This window comes from Apium graveolens, chromosome 4, assembly GCF_009905375.1.
Source record: "Apium graveolens cultivar Ventura chromosome 4, ASM990537v1, whole genome shotgun sequence".
NCBI lineage: Eukaryota > Viridiplantae > Streptophyta > Magnoliopsida > Apiales > Apiaceae > Apium > Apium graveolens.
Window position 1 is genome coordinate 314058891 of NC_133650.1, and position 21129 is coordinate 314080019.

Genomic DNA, 21129 nt, shown 5'->3' on the forward strand with positions numbered 1-21129 from the left:
CTGCGGATAGATAATTGGGGGGTTGCCCATCCGCACCGGTCTGGGCGTAGTCTTGAGGAGCGCCGACAGGCGGAGTCCATGCCAGTGAATAAGTGACGAGGCTTCGCAGCTTTAAAGGATCGTTTGGGGATCCGCTTAGGCGATGAGGATCTGAGAATGTTGTTACTTGAATGGCAAAAGGATGCTGATCGTGGAGATGTGACGCCCGATGGTACAACGCGTGTGCCCCTGAATTCTCATGGGAATCAGGAGCGGCACCGCGATCATGAGAGTGCTTATCCCCGCAGATCACTGGACCGGTATGGTCGAGGATATGGAAGCGACCGTTGGAGAAGACTCCAATGGAGGGGAATATGTGGAGGTCGAGGTAGATACGTAGATGGATATCTCCGCGATGACTACCGTGGCCGCACTGATGCCCGATGGTACAATCGAGCAGACAACGATAACTATATTGAGTATGATAATCATAGAGATGCGGCAAATTATGATCGCGAGGTGGCTTGAGGCCGTGACCGAGGTCAAGGAGAAAATCTGGGGGAAGATCAAGGTTGAAACCAAGAAATGATCGTGATACCAGAAGATGCACAGAACACCAACCAACAATGTGGACAGGAGTACCTCCACCGCAGCCCCAAGGTCCGCAACCTCACATGCAAACTATCCCAGGTGTGGGAACTTTCAATATGGACGATCTGAAAAGGCTACTTAACCATTTGGAAGACAGAGTGACGGCCACGGCCGAAATCCCTTCTACGTTCTCGGTGGATGTAAGAGAAGCGTAGTTGCTAGCCGGATATCGCAACACTACTAGTGATCTCTGTTTCCACGGAAGCTCAGACCCTGTGGAATTCCTGGGCCGATTCAATATAGAGATGGACGTATATCAAGTCCCAGACTTGGCTCGATGTCGACTCTTGGTGGCGACTTTTAGATAAAGCGCCCAACAATGGTTTCAAAATCTTGGGCCGGGAGTAATCACTTCCTGGGAACAAATGAAGACTATGTTCTTGACCAAGTTCCAAGCTGCCGTGAGATATGCTCCCTCTGTTACGACTCTCGCCAACGTCAGACAGAGGGAGAATGAAAGCTTGACGTCGTACTTTAAAAGGTTCAACGCTGAATCTACCAGCGTAAGGGGGGCTTCAGACGAAGCTTTGAAAAGCTTTTTGATAGCGGGGCTAAGGGTCGGTTCGGATTTCTGGAAGCACTTACAGGGAAAAGACCCAGCCATTCTGGCGGATGTCTTTGCTTTGGCAGAATCATTTAAAGCTATAGAGTAGTCTCTGGCGGAAGAGAAATAAAGCAAGGAAGAGAGTCAGATCTCCAAGCCCAATGTATAGGAGTAGTCGAAGCCCAAATCGGGTGAATGCCACAACCACAAGGAGGGAATGGAGTCCTCCTCAAGCTATGACTACAGAACAAACAGGTATACGCCTTTGGCCGCGTCTATTGAGCATATCTTTGAGGTGAACAAGGATAGAGGGCTGTTTAGAAAACCTAAGGCTCTATCATCCTGGCAAAGTAAAGACAAGGAAAAGTATTGCGAATACCACGAGTCGTCCGGACATAACACACTTGAGTGTCGGCAACTAAAAGACGAGATCGAAGCACTTATCAAGGAAGGATACCTTGGCGAATGGGTGGTTAAGGAAGTAAGGAGGTATAAGGATAGCACTGACAGGGTAAAGGAAGAAGGAGGGTGAGCCCCACGGGGGTCGAACAATGAAACTTTGGAAGAAAATAAATTCGTTAGGGACGGCAGCATCCGAACAATCTACGGGGGAGATCCCGGGATGGAATGCAGCAACATAGCCTTGGCAAGATATGCTAGGGAAGCCCGGTTCAGACCTCTCACAGACATTCATAGGGTGGAGACTCGACCACCCAAAGTGTTTAAGGGCGAATCCTTGGATATCACCTTCAGAGAAGCAGATGCCCGGTGGGTACATCACCCCACTACAAGAAAAAAGTCCATAAACATCAGTTTTTGGCCGATGCCTATGCTGTTTGGCAACCGATGTTGATGTCGGTGATGTCTATTCTAGACATCGGCCATTAACCGATGTCTTTACTGGCTTAGACATCGTTTCGAGCAAAAAAGCTGATGTCCATGCATTGTTTTTTTACAAAAAATGTTAGAAATAAATAATTTAATAAATAAATTACACCTATTACAACATATTAAACATATAATGAGATATGTTTTTTTCCACATAGACATCGAATATTTTCATTTAGGTGATGTAAAATCAGATATTAAACATCGATTTCTTTAGTGAAAGGTGATGTCTATGTCTACATTTAGACATCAGTTTTATCCCAAATAAAGTGATGTGTATGTCTCTTTTAGACTTGAACATGTCAGTCTTTGACATCAGTTTTTTAGCAAAAAGCGATGTACATTAACTTTTTTGACATCAGTTTTTTTCATTAAAAGTGATGTACAATTCCTTTTTAGATATCAGTATTTATTCATTAAAAGTGATGTACAATTATTTTTTTGACATTAGTATTTATTCATTAAAAAAGTGATGTATAACAAGTTTATAGACAAAGTCATCATGTCTCTTATGCTCAGCAAAGTTACACTTCAACATAAGTTTTTTTATACCGGAAAACCTCAAAATAACTAAAAGTCAGGATAGGCAGTAACAAAAACTAAGTCTGCAAAATTTCATGGCCTTCCTAAACACCTACCATATTATCAACTGTATTATTTTTGTAGTCCATCTCTCCGGTGTATAATTTTATCTGCAAAGTTTGGTAGATGGGTATATTTTATACAACAACTTTTGTAAGAGGCCTGAACTCAGTTTTTCTAGCTATAGCTTTTGGATCGTTCAACTTCTTCATCTTCCATGCTATCACCAATTGTAGTAGAAGTCCTTCTGGTGGTATCAGTCAGCCGTAGTAGAAGTCCTTCTGGTGGTATCAGTCAGTCGTAGTCAGCCGTAGTGGACCCTCTGAAATAAACGGAAACCATTTTAGCATTTCAAAAAAAATTAGGGGATTATAGAAGATTATGTGATGGAGAACTTAAACTTACTTGCAAATGACTCTTCACCTCGTCATTTTTAAGACAATCAACTTGCATTAGCTCTCTAATTAGTTCCAGGAGTCACAAGAGAAAGCCTAGCAACTGGAAATGCATACTTAGCTTCTAACTTTTCCTCCATCCTAACTGAAGCTAGAAAAAATAGGAAAAAGAACAAAGAGAAAGTTTTCTAACAATAATAGAAAATTACAGTTGCTTGCTTTGACGGTCCAGAGACAATATATTTTGCAGCACATATCAAGATAATTAATATAAAACCAAGAAACTAGAGACCATTTAAGAGCACCATCTTTGACATACTCGGTGAATGCCAAGGCGACTAAACCTAACATAGCAATTCTATCATTCCACAGCTCAGCATCTAAAGTCATCACTCCTTCAGGTTTAGATTGAACAGTTACTCCCTTGAACAAAGGTATCAAAGATGCTAGTGAGAACAATACACTTGTTCCCAAGAACCGGAAAAAGCATCCCCTATGACACGAAATCATGAGATCCATCCACTTCACATATGATATTGGTATCCAAATGCATAAATAATTATATATAATAATATAAGGGTACAACAACCTCATTATTCAGATTATGTGGCGAAATTCTTTATAAGGATTTGTATGAATAGAACATGATAAGATGTTCAAAATACGAAGAAACCAGGACTGATACTACAAATAAAGAGCAAACAACAGACTGAAGGGAAAAACAAAGAGTTCAAATTTTGACCTTGTAGCAGAATGAGCATGTCCTAATTCATGTGCAGCCACTGATATCACAGTAGATATACATATGTATCCAGCATCAACAAGTGAGAAAACCTGTATAACAAAATAGGAAAAGAAAATATACAATTATATAATGACAGGATTCAGGTGGTATAAGACTGTTAAAAATGTACAATTCAGTTCCAAATTAACAGAATTGAAGTTAAAATGCTCATTGAAGGGGAATATCGGAAGAGTGTGTCACTTAAAAGAGTTATAATTTCGTAGTTGCTACCAAACAAATTCAAAAATCGGGAGAATTCCCAAAGAAGCACCTGAACAGAAGTCAAAACAATTGTACAGGATCGCCATCAGGGCCATAAGTCAACATTCAACTAAAATTCGAAAAAAGAAAGAAATGATTTTGCTGCTAACCAAAGTTACTCCAAAAAGAGTAGTGAGACTAAAACCAGTCCCCACCGAAAACCAGACCCTCAGGTACCTGAGCAACAGTGGTCACTATAAAATAAAACCACTAAAATTCAATACCACTAGCAAAAGATCGAACAAATCTAAATTTTCAGTTTTTTCACAACAGAAAAACAGATATTCACTAGCAACTAACCTAAAAGATGAAACTTTTATTCTTTTCAAATCAAAATACTAACACTAAAAGTAAAAACAAAAAAAAATAGTGAAATTGGAAATGCAATTGGGTATAAACCTGGAATATCTTCTTCTAAAATGGAATAATGGGTCATTTAAAGATGAAGATTTTAAATCACAGTACCTGTTAAATTTGCAATTTTGATCAAGAACTCATATACCCACTTCCATAACACCTAGGGAGAGAGGGGGGGATGGAGAGAGAGAGTACAGAGAGAGAGGGGGGGAATAGAGAGAGATGGAGATAGAGAGGGGGGGGAGAGGGAGAGAGTGTACAGAGAGAGGGGGAGAGAGAGAATACATCGATGATTTGTTGCTCAAGATGGGCAGCCAAGAGTTCTTCTTGAGTTTGAGCAGTCATTTTGAGATACACTAATAACCCGGCCACAAGGCAAATAGATCCTTGCTCAAGCATGAACTGCAAATTAGGGTTTAGAATTGAAATATCCCCAATTTAAAATTAAATGAAACTAAGAATTCGAGTTTTGTAGCTTACTTATGTACCAATTCGAGCTTTATATCTTCGAACAAATTGAAAGATTTAAGACTTAGGAGGGGGAGGGATAGAGAGGGAGGGTGGGGGTGGGGGTGGGGATGAGACGAGAGAGAGTGAAAATTTTATTTTTAATTTAGCTTCTGAAAATGGGGGGGGGGAATTGGTAAAGGAGGGGGGAATCTTAAAATATTTCGTTAAGGGGAAAAAATTGAAGGAGCGCGCCCTGATTTTTTTTTGGTAATTTTAGACATCAGTTTTTAAATAACCGATGTCTTCAAATAACATAGACATCAGAAAAACACGGGATGATGTTATTGCTTCTTTTAACATCAGTGGCAACATCAACCGATGTCTAATGTATGATGTCTATTCAACTTTTTCTTGTAGTGCCCCCACAATGACGCACTGGTCATTTCCATCCAGATCGGGACCAAAAATATTCCTAGGGCCTTCGTAGACAATGGAAGCTCGGCAAACATCCTCTACTACAGCACCTTTAAAAAGATGGGGCAACCTGATCGGGATATGTCGGGGGAAGATTCGTGGGTCTATGGTTTCTCTAGCGCGGGAGTTAGAGTTAAGGGATCAATTCGGCTGCCATGTACTTTGGGGGAAAGTCCGTTATCCGTAACAAAGATACTCGAGTTCAAGGTTCTAAATCAAGAGTCATCCCACAACGTGCTGTTGGGGTGGCCTTTTCTTCGGGAGATGAGGGTCATTACTTCGATCCACCACCTTATCATCAAGTTTCCAACCCCAAATGGTGTGGGAAGTATAAAAGGCTCTCAGTATGACTCTCGGGAATGCTACAGGAAAGCTATGAGGGGCTTTAGGAAGGACTCCCACAACGAAGATGCATCAGATGATGATGATCGAGAAAGGAGCATCGAACAGCCGATCGAGGAAATCCGAGTCCATTACTATGTCGGGCATGAAGACGAACGCCCCTCTGAGCTACCTCCAGCAATGTTTTTAGAAGACAAAATCAGAATTGAAATGTTGGAAGAAGAGGAACCCCCAAATACCATAGTCCAAGCAGATTTCAATGGGGAACGGCTCGAAGGAAGATTTGATGTCTTGCAAAGTCTTGGGCTGGATAGGCATAAGGTAGATGCCGCTCTCTCTGAGGGCACTCCCTTATCTTCAGAAAGTTTAAAGGAAGTTGATGCCCCTGTGATACAGGGCGCGCCTTCTAAAGAAGTTGATGCTCCTCTCCAAGGGGATGCGCCTTCACTGCAAAATGATGAGAACCGTGATCTGCCCGACCTAGATCCTCGAATTCCAATGCCAACGGAAAAGATGGGGCCAGCGAAAGACATAATTGAAATCCCTGTCGACGAAAAAGATCCAAGTAAGGTTTTGAGAATTGGATATCAGTTGGCGCCAAGATTGAAAGAAGGGCTTTCAATATTTCTCTTGGAAAACCTTGATGTATTTGCGTGGAACCATTCTGATATGGTGGGAGTTGACCCATAAGTGATATACCACCGTTTGAATATTGATCCCAAACATAAAGAGGTTAGGCAAAAGCGAAGGGCCGTGAGTGGCGAAAGGGCAGTAGCCTTAGCAGTAGAAGTGGATAGACTCTTGGATGTTGGACTAATCAGGGAATCTTTCTACCCAGATTGGCTGGCAAACCCAGTGTTAGTGAGGAAACCTAATGGCAAGTGGAGAACATGTGTGGATTTCACCAATCTGAATAAGGCGTGTCCAAAGGATAGCTTCCCTTTGCCAAGAATTGACCATTTGGTCGACGCCACAACAGAACATGCCTTGCTCAGTTTCATGGATGCATACTCCCGGTATAATCAAATTCCCATGTATGGGCCTGACCAGGAGCACACCTCTTTTATCACTGATAGAGGACTCTATTGCTACATTGGGATGCCGTTTGGATTAATCAATGTTGGGGCCACTTATCAAAGATTGGTAAACAAAATATTTAAGAGGCAGATTGGGAAGATGATGGAAGTATATGTGGATGATATGCTTGTAAAATCTAAGAGGGCGGAAGATCACATCGCATACTTAGCTGATATATTCCATATTCTTAGAAAATTTAGAATGAAGCTGAACCCTCAGAAGTGCGTATTCCATGTGGAATCAGGAAAATTCTTGAGATTCATGGTTAACCACCGAGGAATTGAGGCGAACCCGGAAAAAATCAAGGCTCTGTTAGACATGAAGTCTCCCACCAGCGTTAAGCAAGTGCAGAGCCTGACAGAAAGGATTGCAGCTTTAAATCGATTTGTCTCAAAGTCATCGGATAGGTGCAAAGAATTCTTTAAGGCAATCAAAAGAATGGGTAAGGATTTCGTGTGGACCTCATATTGTGAAGAGGCTTTTCTAAAAATCAAAGAGCAGTTGGGGAATCCCCCAATATTGGCCAAGCCAGAAGAGGGACAAACTTTGATTCTTTACTTGGCAGTTTCAGAATATTCCGTCAGCGCGGTGTTGGTAAAGGAGGAAGCAAACCATCAATGGCCCGTGTACTACGTGAGCAAAAGGTTGCTGGACGCAGAAACCAGATATACCAGCATGGAGAAATTGGTATACGCTCTCATTCTTGCAGCACGAAAGTTAAGACCATATTTCCAAGCTCACCGGATAGAGGTTCGCACCGCGTATCCACTCCGGCATATTCTGCATAAACCAGAATCGTCGTGAAGGATGTTAAAGTGGGCGACAGAGCTGGGACAATTCAATTTGGAATATTGTCCTCGCACGGCAATCAAGGGACAGGCGTTGGCTGATTTTATATTTGAGTTTGATTTTGAAGCAGACAACAAGGCCATAGTGCTGGCAGAACAGAACCTCTCCCGCAAGGAAATCCTCCTACTGACGAGAGGGAGGAGTTCCCACACCTTTGGTGGTTCTTGCATGTTGACAAGGCTGTAAATAATAACGAAGTTGGCGTCGGGATTGTCTTAGTCACCCCGGAAGGGCATCATTTGATGAGTGTCATCCACTTCAAATTTTATGTCACCAACAATGACGCTGAGTATGAAGCTTTGATCAATGGTCTGAAAATAGCTCTGGAAGTGGGGGTTGTGAATCTAATTGCTCGAAATGACTCTGAGTTAGTTGTAAACCAAGTCAACGGAGGTTTCCAAGCTAGGGGACCACAGACAGAGTTATATATGAGATGTGCGCAGCGTTTATTGGAAAAATTTGGAAGTGCCAGACTGGAAAGTGTTCAACGGGAAGAAAATAGTATTGCAGATGCTTTGGCAAAAATGGGATCGCAGATGGATAGCGTCCAACTTAGGCAAATCCCTTTGGGAATACAGAAAATCCCAAGCGTTCCAGAGGTAGGAGTGTTCCAGACACAGGAGATCCTGCGGGAAAATTGGATGACCCCCATTCATAACTATATTCAAACGGGAGCTTTTCCAGAAGATAAGCTACAGGCTCGATGCCTTCGATACCAGGCTGCTAAGTATGTTGAATACGATGGGATACTATACAAGAGAGGATTTAACCAACCATTGTTACACTGCGTGCACCTAGAAGAAGGAAATTATATCCTCAGGGAGGTACACGAAGGGATTTGTGGCAATCACTCGGGGGGTGGATCATTGGCATTAAAAGTCCTCATACAAGGATATTACTGGCCAACTATGAAAGAAGATGCCTTCAAGTTTGTTCGGGCTTGTGACCGTTGCCAGCGATTCGCTAATTTTTCCAATGCCCCGACGACGTCTATTACTTTATTGGCAAGTCCTTGGCCTTTCGCCATGTGGGGGATCGATCTCATTGGAAAGTTGCCCAAAACAAAGGGGGGGGGTGTGAAATATGCCATGGTGGCTGTTGACTACTTTACTAAATGAGCGGAAGCCATGTCACTGGCCACAATCACAACAAAGAAGATAAAGGACTTCATTTTCAACTCCATAGTCTGTAGGTTCGGCATTCCGTACAAGCTCATCTCGGACAATGGGAAGCAATTTGAGAGTAAAAAGCTAAGAAAGCTTTGTGAAGACTTAAACATCAACAAATATTTTGCCCCTATCTATCACCCGCAAAGCAATGGTTAGACAGAAGCTATAAATAAAATTATAAAGCATACTTTGAAGGCTAAGTTGAAAGAAAAGAAGGGAAATTGGCCAGAAGGGATGCCCATGGTCCTTTGGTCTTACAACACGACTCCCAGATCAACCACAGGTAAAACCCCATTTTTGTTGACTTATGGGTATGAGGCTATGGTTCCCGTGGAGGTAGGTGCTGGATCCCTACGAAGAGACTTGTTTGTTGAAGAAGATGCAGAAGTTAACCAAAGGCTCCACTTGGATTTGCTAGACGAAGCCCGAATGAACTCTCAGTTAAAGCTTGTTGCGTATCAGCAGAGAATCGCGAGGTATTTTAATAAGAAGGTAAAGTCCGTGCCATTCAAGGTGGGGGATCTTGTGTTACGGAAGGTCATGCCAAACACCAAAATAGCTCAGCATGGAGTGCTTGGAGCTAATTGGGAAGGACCATACAATGTCAAAGCTATACTTTGGAAGAGGACTTATCGCTTGGAGGATTTGGATGTCAAGCTTTTTCCCCGAGCATGGAATGCAGAACACTTAAGGAAATATTATCAATAGGGTGTGGCCTTGGCCCCCTCGTTTCTGCGATTGATTTTTATGTAATAGACTAGTAGTAAATAAATTCCTCCTAGCCTAGGGGGGTAGTATGCATGAATACTAACCTTGGATTTAGCTGAAGGATAGAAATTTCCAAATAATTTCCCCACAGAGCATAGTAGCCTGGGACTGGTGTAATTTCTACACTAGAGCGCATTATCAATAAAAAGAAAAGTTGCTTCAATTGTTGGTTTACTTGGCAGTTTCACTTTAAAAAGAACCAGGGCGCGCCCTGATTTACAAAGTACTTCAGTAAAGAAAAACTATAGATACCCATGATATGTGAACAATTTCAAAATCTTGTAACAAGATAATTGTCCATTAATGTGCTAAATAACTTTCTCTAAATATTAAAGGGCGCGCCCTATTGTAAGGCACGCCAAATGCGGTTGACCTTGGAAAAAATTGTGTTCTAAAATTAAGGACGCGCTCTTATGAAAGAACGCACCTCGCAACTGAAGTGTATAAAGGCTGGAAAAAGAGCTAAAAACAGCAACCTGTGTAACAAGGTGCACCAAAATGGTTGAGGCACCTTGACCGACTTCATATGCATCCTGGAAGATATAAAATTAAATAAAACCATATGATGAGTCGTAATGCGAAATTAAAAAGTAGCAGGAACCATATTGTCATACAACTTTGCACAATATCAAAAGAGGGCTGACACCTCAAAGTATTTAGAAACAGAATTAGAAACAAGCCAAGGCAAGTAAATCAGGGCGCGCCCTCAACATTATCAGTTGGGGGAATGGACTGGAGGGGAATGGTAGGATCAGCCTCATACGCGTCCTTAGGGGACTCCTCTGTTGGCGCGCCCTCAACATCTTCCTCTAGCCCAAGCTATATCCTCCTTGCCCTGATCTCTGCAGCATGTTCTCTTTTAAACTCCACCATCTCAGCCATGGTCTCCTCCCCAAACTTCTCAAAGGTATAGTCAGGATCGTTGGCAACAAATCCGACCCTGTAGAAGATAAATCCATTGTCAAAAGCAACATCTGCAACCTCCTTCTTCTCATCAGGCCATCCTTCCTTCTACTGCTCCTTCAGGTACTCAATCCTCAGGTTGGCACCACCTAACTCAGTGTGAAGAAGAGTAGCCTTCTTGTTAGCAATTTCAAGCTGAGAAGTTAGGTTGACCACCTCACCTTTGAGGAAGGAGAATTCAGAATCCTTAGCTTTGATGTCCTTAGCATGAAGAAAATCCTTGTCTTTCAAGGTATTCTGCAGGATATTGTTATCACCTTGCAGCCTTTCATGGCGCACCCTCTCTGCTAAGAACTTGTCCACCATCTGGCTGGAGTGGATGACCCGTTGGCAAGATTCCTTGACTGAAGCCCTGGTGGCATCCCCCAGACTCATAGCTTGCCATTGCTCCACCTCTTCATTAGTTACATGAAGGGAGCCCAATGGGCCAAGAGAATTCAGAGCAGCAGAAGACCCTGAAGGCGCGCCCTCTATCCTTAGTTTCTTGGACGCGCCCTGTTGGTCAGTAAGATCAATAACTGGTCTTTTCAAGATAGGAGTAGGTTGAGGGACAGGAGTTGGAGTAGGTGCAGAGGTCTGGGCCTTGGGAGCATCCTTCTTGGGAGGTTTAGATTTGGGTTTCTCCGAAGGGCGCGCCCCAAAGGATCTGGGAATCTTAGGAAGAGCCATATCTGCATATAAACACATAAAAATGATTAGTAGGTGTAAGTAAAGGTGCGCCAATATTTTGGGCACGCCCACGTGAGACTAAAAATATCAGATATAATATGTTAACAACAGTGCATGAAAGATGGATGCAAATGCAAGAAGATTATATAACACAAATAGAAGACATGAAAAGAAAAGCAACTGAGAAAACTAAGTAGGACGCGCCCTAGTAATAAGGCGCGCCCTCCTATGAGAAGGCTATATTCAAACCTAAGGGAGGTTCATTCTGGGTAGTGCTGTCTTCATGCTCCTCCTCATCCTCTTCCTCACCGCTATCAACTTCCATTACACGGGTAAGGGGGGAACCTTTCCTAAATTCTTTATAACTACATTTGGTCCCCACACGGTCAGACAAAATACCAACTCGCGTTAAGTTGGATTCAGTTACAAGCATCTTCAGGTTCCACTTGGCCGCAGCAACTCTGAGAAGGGCCTCCGCCCTCTCTTTGGGCGCGCCCTCGAGATCCCGTACAATTGGTTTGTATGATAAAAGAAGATATGAGAGAGTAAGAAATATGTGTGCAAATAAAATTGAAATGTAAAAAGAAAGGAGAGGGCGCACCCTTACTTGGATCTGTGTTGAATCGGATCCTGACCCTGGGGACATCGTACATGTAAAAGAAGTTCTTTTTCCATCCTTTCTCATGACTAACTTTTCCTGATGAAAAGCCCTTTTTGTTATGCTGCTTGTCTACGACCAAGTAGAAGTAGCCATGATCAGACCTCATGAGGCTAAAGAAATGGCTCACCTCATCCATATTAGGTATGGGGAAACCAAGGTTCATGTACATGATGAATAAGGCTAGAACAAGTTTATAGCTATTGGGGGATAACTGCAGAGGGGCCAAGTCATAAAGCTCAATCACATCCCTCATATAGGGGTGAAGAGGCGCGCCCACAACCAGGGAAACCAGCTTGACACTAGTCACCATACTGGGAATCCTTAAATTCCTGCCATAATTGAAGAGGTGAGGGCGCATCATGCTCAGAGGGCGCGCCCAAATGCCTTCCATATCATAGTACTCCATCAACCAGCCTAACTGCTCGTCCGAGAAATTGGAAGAAAGTCCCACACAAAATAATTTCCCTTATTCCTTTCTGAAACGTTTCTTCACAGCCTCCTTACAAACTTCATACTTGCTCTAGTCAAAATCCAGCTCACTATCAGATACTTCCCAGTGCTCGAAAGGAATGGGAGAAGGGAGAGGAGAATTAGAAAACTGATAGGATAATCTTCATCAAAGAAGTTGGATTCATCTTTGAGTTCAGGCGATTCATCTCCAGACGCGCCCTCTGAATGAAGAGGAGTGGGCGTGCCCTCTTTTGGAGATGGACTTGGACAAATCGCACGGTAAGAGACCTAGTGCTCCTATACCTATCAACATTGAGGGACTCCAACCAGTCATCGTCATCATGTTCAGTTGCAGTAGATGCAGGAGATCTCTCCTTCTGGACTAGCTTTTGTTTTCCATGCCTACGAGACAAGGGGACATTGTCCATGGAAGAACCATTTGAAGAATCAGCCATCAGGGTACCTTTTTTGGAATCTCGAACAAGGCGCGCCACCTGATTCAGAAATTCAAGAGTGTGGTGGGCGTTTGGAGGCTGAGGGTCGAAGTAGGTGTTTGGGGGTGAATAATGGATGAAAAGGAGAGGACGCGCCCTCATTTTCCAGCTGTCAAGAAAATCAAGAAAGGTTGAGAGCGCGTCCAGTTCAGAAAGTAAAAGAAGAAAAAAATAAAAGCAATGAAAGGCATGCATTGGAAAGATAGCATGCCCCAATTAAAAGGATGGGTTTAATAGTTATCCTATTGAAACACAAAACATGCCTTATCATAAGAAGGCGCGCCCTGTTTAAAAATAAGGTGCATCCTAGGATCCATCTCTGATTAAAAACTGATATCATTGTTGGGAGAGGTATACGAGGGCGCGCCCTAAGTTGCTGATAAGTTCTAAAAATGGATATGGTTATGTACAGACTATAAGTAACGGTTTTCTGGGCATAATCATGGTAACGGTTGAAATTCTCAAAACAAAAATTTGAAATTAATTATCCTATAATTTATGATCTAAATGGGCAAATACAAATATATACACCTATATATACACATATACATACAAGAACAATATGCTTCAAGAAATGGAAGATGAACAGTCTTGTAGCATGCATAATGATTTAATGGATGAAACTCAGAAATACAAAAGGTTAGGTGTACCTTTGTGATTGTAGAAGAAGATGGACTGAAAAAACTGAAGAAACGATGGAGGATTAGGTCAGATTTCGAGCAAAATACCCTCCCGCCGGTGTGGTAATTTTTTGAAGAAAAGTAAAGTAGAGAGAAAGAGTAAAAGTAAAAAGTAAAAAGAAATGATATGACTGGTATTTATAGCTGAAAATGACAACTATCAAATCAATCACGTCGATCACGATTCCCTAAAAATAAGGGGAACCGTTTCCAAACCGTTTGAAATTCCAGGACGCGCCCTCAGGAAGGCGCACCTTATTTGGCTATCATAGCAGCATTGAATTTTAAGGAAAAGTTGGAAGGCAAGCCCTGTTGAGGGCGCGCCTTGACAAAAACATTGCTGAATATGTTTATACAAATTTTGATATAGATGAGTAAAAATTCCAATCCTATTTTCAATGACATATGGAATTTGGGGGTAGTTGTAATGCCCAAAAATTGGTAAAAACTATATTCAGATTAAAGATAAAAAAACAGTCAAAATTAAGATATAAATGCCTGAAATCAGGGAGAAGACAAAGAAGGTTTCCTTTTCTGTAAAGGGCAAGGCGCGCCCTATTGATAGGGGAGGCGCGTCCAATGAATATGAAACCAAAGATAAGTAGAAGCCGAAGGCGCGCCCTAATTGAATCCCTTCTTGTGGTGAGCCTTAGGGCACACCCTGAATGAATAAGAAAACCCTGGGAAGACTTCAACATGATTACCTGGACGGGTTCTTTGGAAGATTTAAGGAAGATGGAGATTATTATTACTAACCTATTTAATGCAGGTACTCCATTGAAGAACTCCTTCATGTAGCATATCTATAGGAAAGACGGTGTCCGTGGTTAGAGACCTCCAGGGGTATGCCTGGACGGAAGGCCTCCTCCTGTAGTCAATGAGTGTCCTCATTGGGAATGTGGGGTAAATTCTGGTGTGTGCTTTGGGAGCTCTGTCTCTGTAGTCAACGGGTGTCCTCGTTGGAAGACTTTGGAGTATCCTGCATTTTGCACCTAAAAGTTTGGGATCACTTGTCTTGTAATCTGGTAGGGGCTCCTTATCGGGGGACAAGGATGCGTCCAACATTTGGGGTGAACCACGGCTATACCTGCGTCCACGGTTTAGAGAAACAACTGGTAGTGGAGGGTTATCTTTGGCCAGGGAGATGCCCTATCCGTGAAGTCTTGAAGCTGCGGACGAGCCTTGGGCCTTTGTGGTTGGACCTCATCGGCGGACATTCCTAAAGCTAGTAGAAGATGGTTTCCAGTAGGTTCCCTACTGGGCCTCAGGAGAAGAAATCTAAGCTTGTTAGGTTTCTTGTTCCCCAAGAACTACGTTGGCTTGATTCCCTATAAATAGGGATACGTAGACAAATTGCAAGGGGTCAGAAGCGAGAGCGCAAAAGAGCCACCACTAACCCTAAGCAATCTTAGCCACCAATAATCATCACCACCACACACTGTTCATACTTCCCGACGAACACTATTCATCGGATCCACCGGTTACTGTTCAAGTTTCCGATAAAGAACCATCGTTATTGATCTTGTTTCCGGCTACGAACCTTAGACTTTGTTGTTACCGAATTCTTCGTCAACACTATTCAATAATTTAAGAGAGAAAATAGGGTTTGTAAAAGAGCTCTTCATTCGATTTTCTTTTAGTTTTTAATGGATTTAATGGTCAGTGTCCCGAATGAAAATTTCTTCATTTTGATGATCAAATTGTAAATTTTGAGCGAGTTGAGTGACCAAAATACCGCTTTATTTAACTATACATGCCATAATAAATTTATTTAAGTCAAGTCACCAATCTTAGTCAGCAATCCATCAAGTTTTTAAAGAAATGTAACAACGAATGACCCGAATGAAAATTTTTAAGAGTAAAACGATATGATTGAAAATTTTTTGAGTTGAATTACCCAACTGAAAGTTTTCGGCCAGTCAGTGACCAAAATGCCATTTAACCCGAGAAAAAAGTTCGGTGAATTGCTTGCAAGATGCAATATCATCAATATTTTCGTTCAATCGAATTCTAAACTGTATGCATATTGGCATTAATTTTGTTAGCTGACATGCGCAGAAAGAACATCCCTGGATAAATGGGTCTGGAATCTAGACAATCGATAGATATAATTACTTGTCCATGAAAAATTTACGTGTATAATTTAACAAAGAAAACTAATACGATTAATTTGTGCTTATAATTTAACAAAAAACTGATATGAATGCAGGGAGATCACGGACATCACCCTATTCCAATTTAAGATTTTTATTTTTAGAATTCATTGTATTTGCGGGACACATAATTTGCCAAATCGTTTGACATGGACAAGTGCTCGAAATAAATTGTAAAAAGCTGCTTCTGCTGCATTATAATGACGATGAATATTGTTTCGATCTGCTTGTATAGAATTTCCTCGAAATTGTAAACCTCTCAAGTGATGGCAATCAACCAATTCGATAAAATGTATAGCATTTCTACCAATCAATGCTCTATATTTGTGATTTGAATGTTGTGCAAATTTTCATCATTTTGATCAGCTACATCTCAATAAATTCATCTCGCGAGTAAACATTTAGGATTTTATTAGAACTATAGAATTGATCTCATATATATTCATATTACTACTCACACCCCTCGTGAAAACAGGGGTTTTCCCGACCGCACAATACCGACCGACATACAACCCGACCGCACAATACCGACCGACATACACACTAGCTAAGTTAATACACACCAAAACATTTCACACAGTTTCTGACAACTGTGCCCAGCTATAGCCAGGCTAGTCCCCCCACACACACAACTGTATATATGCAGTATACAAAAACATTCAAAAATTAGAAGCAGGAATAACAGCCCCTTGTGTATGAAACCTCCATGCAAACACATAATCCCTGGACTCACAAGCCAACCTCACTGCCTCACCAGAAGTAGTAATTGAACTTCTATACTCACTATTCCCCCACTCTATAACCACTAAACAAACCACCCCTTTAGATGATCCTGCAAGCTCATCCCCTACAGATTCCGGAATCTTCATCACCACCTCCCCACAGATTCTATTGCATGCAGCAATTGAATCAAGCCAAACACACTCTGGCTGTCCCACCAACTTCATGTACGCTGAATTAGCCAACCTGACTTTGTTGTTAGAGTCTAATATCACTGTTGGTAGGGTTTCAGACTCCACTCCTTTCTCGATTTGTTCCGCTTTCGCGGGGCCCTGCATGATCATCTCAGGGTTTATGACTGTGGATTGTGGATGAATTGTAATTGCAGAAGATACTAGTTTAATAGGCCTTGGTGTAAAAAGACAGGGAGCCTGGTTGGGAAGAATCTGGTTTGGAATCTGGTGGGGAATCTCTTGGAGTTGTTGGAGAAGATTCTTTTCTATTGGAACTTGCTTGTTTACATCAAGATTCTGATAAGATAATGAGTTTCTTATTGGAGTGTAATTTGTGAAAGACTTTGACCTTTTGCATGGTATGGGTGGGCCAATTGAAGTTCTGCCGCGCTTTCGAATTCGAGTAGGCCTGGATTGTAATTGAGGCCAGACAGTTCTTAGATAAGGAGAGTCTCTGATCTTCTGAGGCATGCATGATGAATCTGAGTTGGGGCTTGAATTGGAGGTGTTTTCATCGAGATCAGGTGGTTTGGGAGCTATGGGTCTGTACCTAGCAAGGATTTGTGCTGTTTTTGAAGAGTCCAGGGTTTGCATCATTTTGGGGGGGGGAGAGAGAGAGATCAGAGAGAGAGAGAGATGGAGAGAGAGAGATGTAGAGACAGAGAGAGGGAGGGTGAGATGCACAGAGATGGATAGAATGGGAGAGATATGAGAGAGAGAGAGGTGGGGGAGAGAGATGTGGAGGAGAGAGATGTGGAGGGTGAAGCTGAAGCTTGGATTTGGAGAAGAAGAGGGGTGAGTGTCATATAAGGGAGAGGAGGAGCCAATAAGAAAGAGGCATGTTGAAGAGCAGAGAGGACACATGTATAAGTATATGAAGGATACGTGTATGGAGTTTAGCAGATGAGTCCATCGATATTACAAGATCTCTGCATGCAGATTTAACCTTGTACAGATCATCAAATGCATCAGTTATCTAGACATATCTCTGCTGTTGTAGTTTCACTATTACTGTTTTACAGCGTGGTTTCTTAATGGTATTAAATATCAAGGTTCTAAAATCAATAACAGCCGTAAAAGTCTCAGGTTAAAGTTTGATTGCGAAGGATATCAAGTGTAGACAGCATATAATTAAACTAACCCTACTGATTCCATCGATCGACCATTTTATGTTTAACAATGATTTTTCGGTCGAATTGTATAACAAGAAAACAGTGTAACTCAATTATATTGATCATCTGAATTTCGATCGAATTTATCGATTTACAATAAATCTGATCGCTCTTAGCTCCGTCCGTCCAAGTTATAATTTTTAGTGTGTAACGATATTTTCTATAAGGAAGACATTTAAAAAAAAATTCTATAAATTATGGTAACAGAAAAATCTTTTCCTTTTCTGCATTACTTTAACATGGAAAAATATCCAAAAGGCCAAAACATGAATCTTGAATCACATTTGTCATAACAAAAGAAAACAAGGGCAAGGGTCTGTGTTGGCTTTGCATGCATACTTCAGCCTAGCACTGTTTGTTCACCAACAAGCTTGAACTCGACTTGTTAAGAGCTCGTTCCGCTCGACTCGTTAACGAATTCGAATTCGAGCTCGAACAGAGAAATATGTTCATTAAGAAAAACGAGCTTGAGTCGAGTTTTGGGTTGTGCGGCTCGAGCTCGGCTCGAACTCGCTCATTAAATCACGAAAAAATTATAATATATTCTGATTTTTTCATATAGGTATGATTTTTTTTTTCAAAATCCGACTTCACTGTATTTTTTTTCATCTTTCAACGATCATTTTGCATAACATATGCGTTATATTTTGACATGATTTAAATTTTTTTATTTTAGTTTCTAAACCCAAAATTCGGCTTCATAATTATATTTTAGTTAAGATTTTTTTTAAAAATATTTTCTATCGATCCAACCGTATGGATGTCATAAAATATATATTTTAATGATAAAACCAAAATTCCAAATCAAAAATTTTTTATCCGACTTTCTATTTTAACGGTCAAGCATTAGTTTGACTAGTACCGCTAACTAGTGTTTAATCCTGATTTGCTATTTCGATTATTTTAAAAATACTTTATATCGATCCAACGGTATGGATGTCATAAAATATATATTTTATTGATATAACCAAAGTTTCAAATCAAAATAATTTTATTTGGTTTGCTATTTTAACAGTCAAACATTAGTTTGACTAGTATTAGTTACTAATGTTTAGTCCTGAATTGTTGTCTCGACTTATTTAAAAATATTTCTCATTAATCCGACTGTATGGATGTCATTAAATATATATTTTATTATTATAACCAAAGTTTCATGTCAAAATAATTTTATCCGATTTTCTATTTTAATAGATAAGCATTAGTTTGATTAGTATGTAACTAGTGTTTAGTCCTGTATTGATGTTTCGTATTTTTTTAAAAATATTTTCTAGCAACTAACCGTATGGATGTCATAAAACATATATTTTATTCATATAACCAAAGTTTCAGATCAAAATAATTTTATAGTTATTGTAACAGTCAAAAATTAGTTTGACTAGTACAACCAACGAGTGTTCAGTACTATATTGGTGTTTCAACTTATTTAAAAATATTTGTCATCAACCTAACCATATGGATGGCAAACTAAATATATTTTAGTGATATAACCAAAGTTTCAGATAAGTTAACTTTATTTGGTTTGTTATTTTAATAGTCAAATATTAGTTTGAAAACTACTGCTAACTAGTTTTTTAGTCAGGTGTTTTGATTTTTTTGAAAATATTTTTAATCTATCTAACCGTATAGATGTCAATATATATATATATTTTAGTGATATAACTAAAATTTCAAAAAAAATAATTTTATCTGATAAGTTATTTTCACAGTCAAATATCAGTTGACCTGAATTTTTCCGACTCGGCTCGGCTTATTTATATTCGCGAACAATCTCGTGTTTGACTCGTTTATTAACAAGTTCGAAATCGAACACAATTTTTTCCTATCTTAGGGGCTTATAATACACGATTTTAGAGTGATATTATGTATTCCGAAATGCTCGTAAAGTTATTTTTTAATAACAATTGATATATTTTTATTGAGAGGTTCCATTTCATTTAATAATGATTGATCAAAAATATAATATACATACGTATCACAAAATGCATCTTAAAGTTACTTTCAGAACATATTTATGTATATGGAGTTCATACCCATATATGATAGGTTTATTTTATTCAAGGGTGGTTGACCAATAAATTAATAATATAATAAACTTTATCAATCAGGAATCGTTTTGAAAATTATTTCTTCTCGCATTTCTCAAAATTTTACTATTGTTGGTTAAATGACTAGAGTCGACAATATTTGATGTTCAATACTTATTTAAACACGCAAAATACCTCACCAAGAATAAAAGAAACCTCATAAAATAATATGAAACTTAGTAATTAATATGTGTTCATACGTGCATATTAGACAATATCTACCGCGTATTGTTATTTCCGATATTTGATTTCATACCGGTTACACATGCTTTAAACTCATAATTTAATATACAATTACGGGTATGAAAAAAATTTGTATAATTTAATTGAAAAATAATTTATATAATTTAATTTTCCTTATGAGCTGTATTTTTTTCAAATATGACAATTAAAAGGGACATGGTGTAGAATCATCTTTAAAATTATATATATATATGAGTTATTTTTTAATTTAATTTTTTTCTAAATATTTTTTTTGAAAGGTAAATAATGCATTAATTAAATATCATACGACATCTATAAAAATAATTACAACTAAACAAAAACGTGTTGAAATAAATTAAATCAGACTTTGATTTACCAGATTTTCAACTACGGCCGTTTACCAGATTTTCAACTGTGACACACCCTTTTCGCATCGCGAAACTACGACCGTTTACCGGATTTTCAACTGTGACACACCCTTTTCGCATCGCTAAACTTTGTAACTTTTTTGAAAAGACAATTTAACAATCTGGTAAACTACGACCGTTTACCAGATTTTCAACTATGACACACCCTTATCGCATCACTAAACTTTGTAACTTTTTTGAAAATTTGTAACTTTTTTGAAAAGACAATTTAACAATCTGTTGTATAGGAAAATAATATATATATATATATATATGTGTGTGATTACGAAAACGGAGTACTAAACTCTCAATTATAAGAGAGATTTATTTGAAAATAAGGTAAAATAAAAATTTATACTATATTATAATAACCAGAATGAAATATAATTTGATTCAACAGTTATTCCTTATTTTTGGTTATTAAATAAATAAATAAATAGTGTTATATATCCGCTAAACTACTAAATTATTAAACTACTACACATATATTCTACTTATCCTACTAAATTACAATCACAACTTATCCAATTATTAAAAAATAAAATAAATAGTGTTATATATCCGTTAAACTATTAAATTGTTAAACTAATGGATATTGTATACTTATTCAACTAAATTACGATCACATGTTATCCTATTATTTTTTTATTAATTTTTTTTTATTTTTAT

General features: G+C 39.5%; 3 protein-coding genes across 3 annotated transcripts; 2 read left to right on the forward strand and 1 right to left on the reverse strand.

The window, feature by feature from the left end:
- Positions 1 to 5425: 5425 nt before the first annotated feature.
- On the forward strand, positions 5426 to 8751 carry LOC141720227 (uncharacterized). The gene is made up of 3 exons (XM_074522575.1): positions 5426 to 6352; positions 6440 to 7557; positions 7704 to 8751. The coding sequence occupies exons 1-3, from the start codon at positions 5426 to 5428 to the stop codon at positions 8749 to 8751; spliced, it is 3093 nt and encodes a 1030-aa protein (XP_074378676.1).
- A 291-nt stretch (positions 8752 to 9042) lies between these two features.
- Positions 9043 to 9510, forward strand: LOC141720228 (uncharacterized). Its single transcript, XM_074522576.1, has one exon. It carries the CDS (start codon positions 9043 to 9045, stop codon positions 9508 to 9510), a length of 468 nt encoding a protein of 155 aa, XP_074378677.1.
- Positions 9511 to 16299: 6789 nt separating this feature from the next.
- LOC141720229 (uncharacterized) lies at positions 16300 to 17207 on the reverse strand. Its single transcript, XM_074522577.1, has one exon. The coding sequence runs from the start codon at positions 17188 to 17190 to the stop codon at positions 16300 to 16302; it is 891 nt and encodes a 296-aa protein (XP_074378678.1). The 5' UTR covers positions 17191 to 17207.
- Positions 17208 to 21129: the final 3922 nt, after the last annotated feature.

Coding starts and splice junctions, on each gene's coding strand:
- LOC141720228 (XM_074522576.1), top strand. CDS start 9,043: ATGGTCCTTTGGTCTTACAACACGACTCCCAGATCAACCACAGGTAAA.
- LOC141720229 (XM_074522577.1), bottom strand. CDS start 17,190: ATGATGCAAACCCTGGACTCTTCAAAAACAGCACAAATCCTTGCTAGG.
- LOC141720227 (XM_074522575.1), top strand. CDS start 5,426: ATGGGGCAACCTGATCGGGATATGTCGGGGGAAGATTCGTGGGTCTAT. Junction 6,353..6,439: donor TTCTCTTGGAAAACCTTGAT/GTATTTGCGTGG, acceptor AAACATAAAGAG/GTTAGGCAAAAGCGAAGGGC. Junction 7,558..7,703: donor CGCACCGCGTATCCACTCCG/GCATATTCTGCA, acceptor ATTTTGAAGCAG/ACAACAAGGCCATAGTGCTG.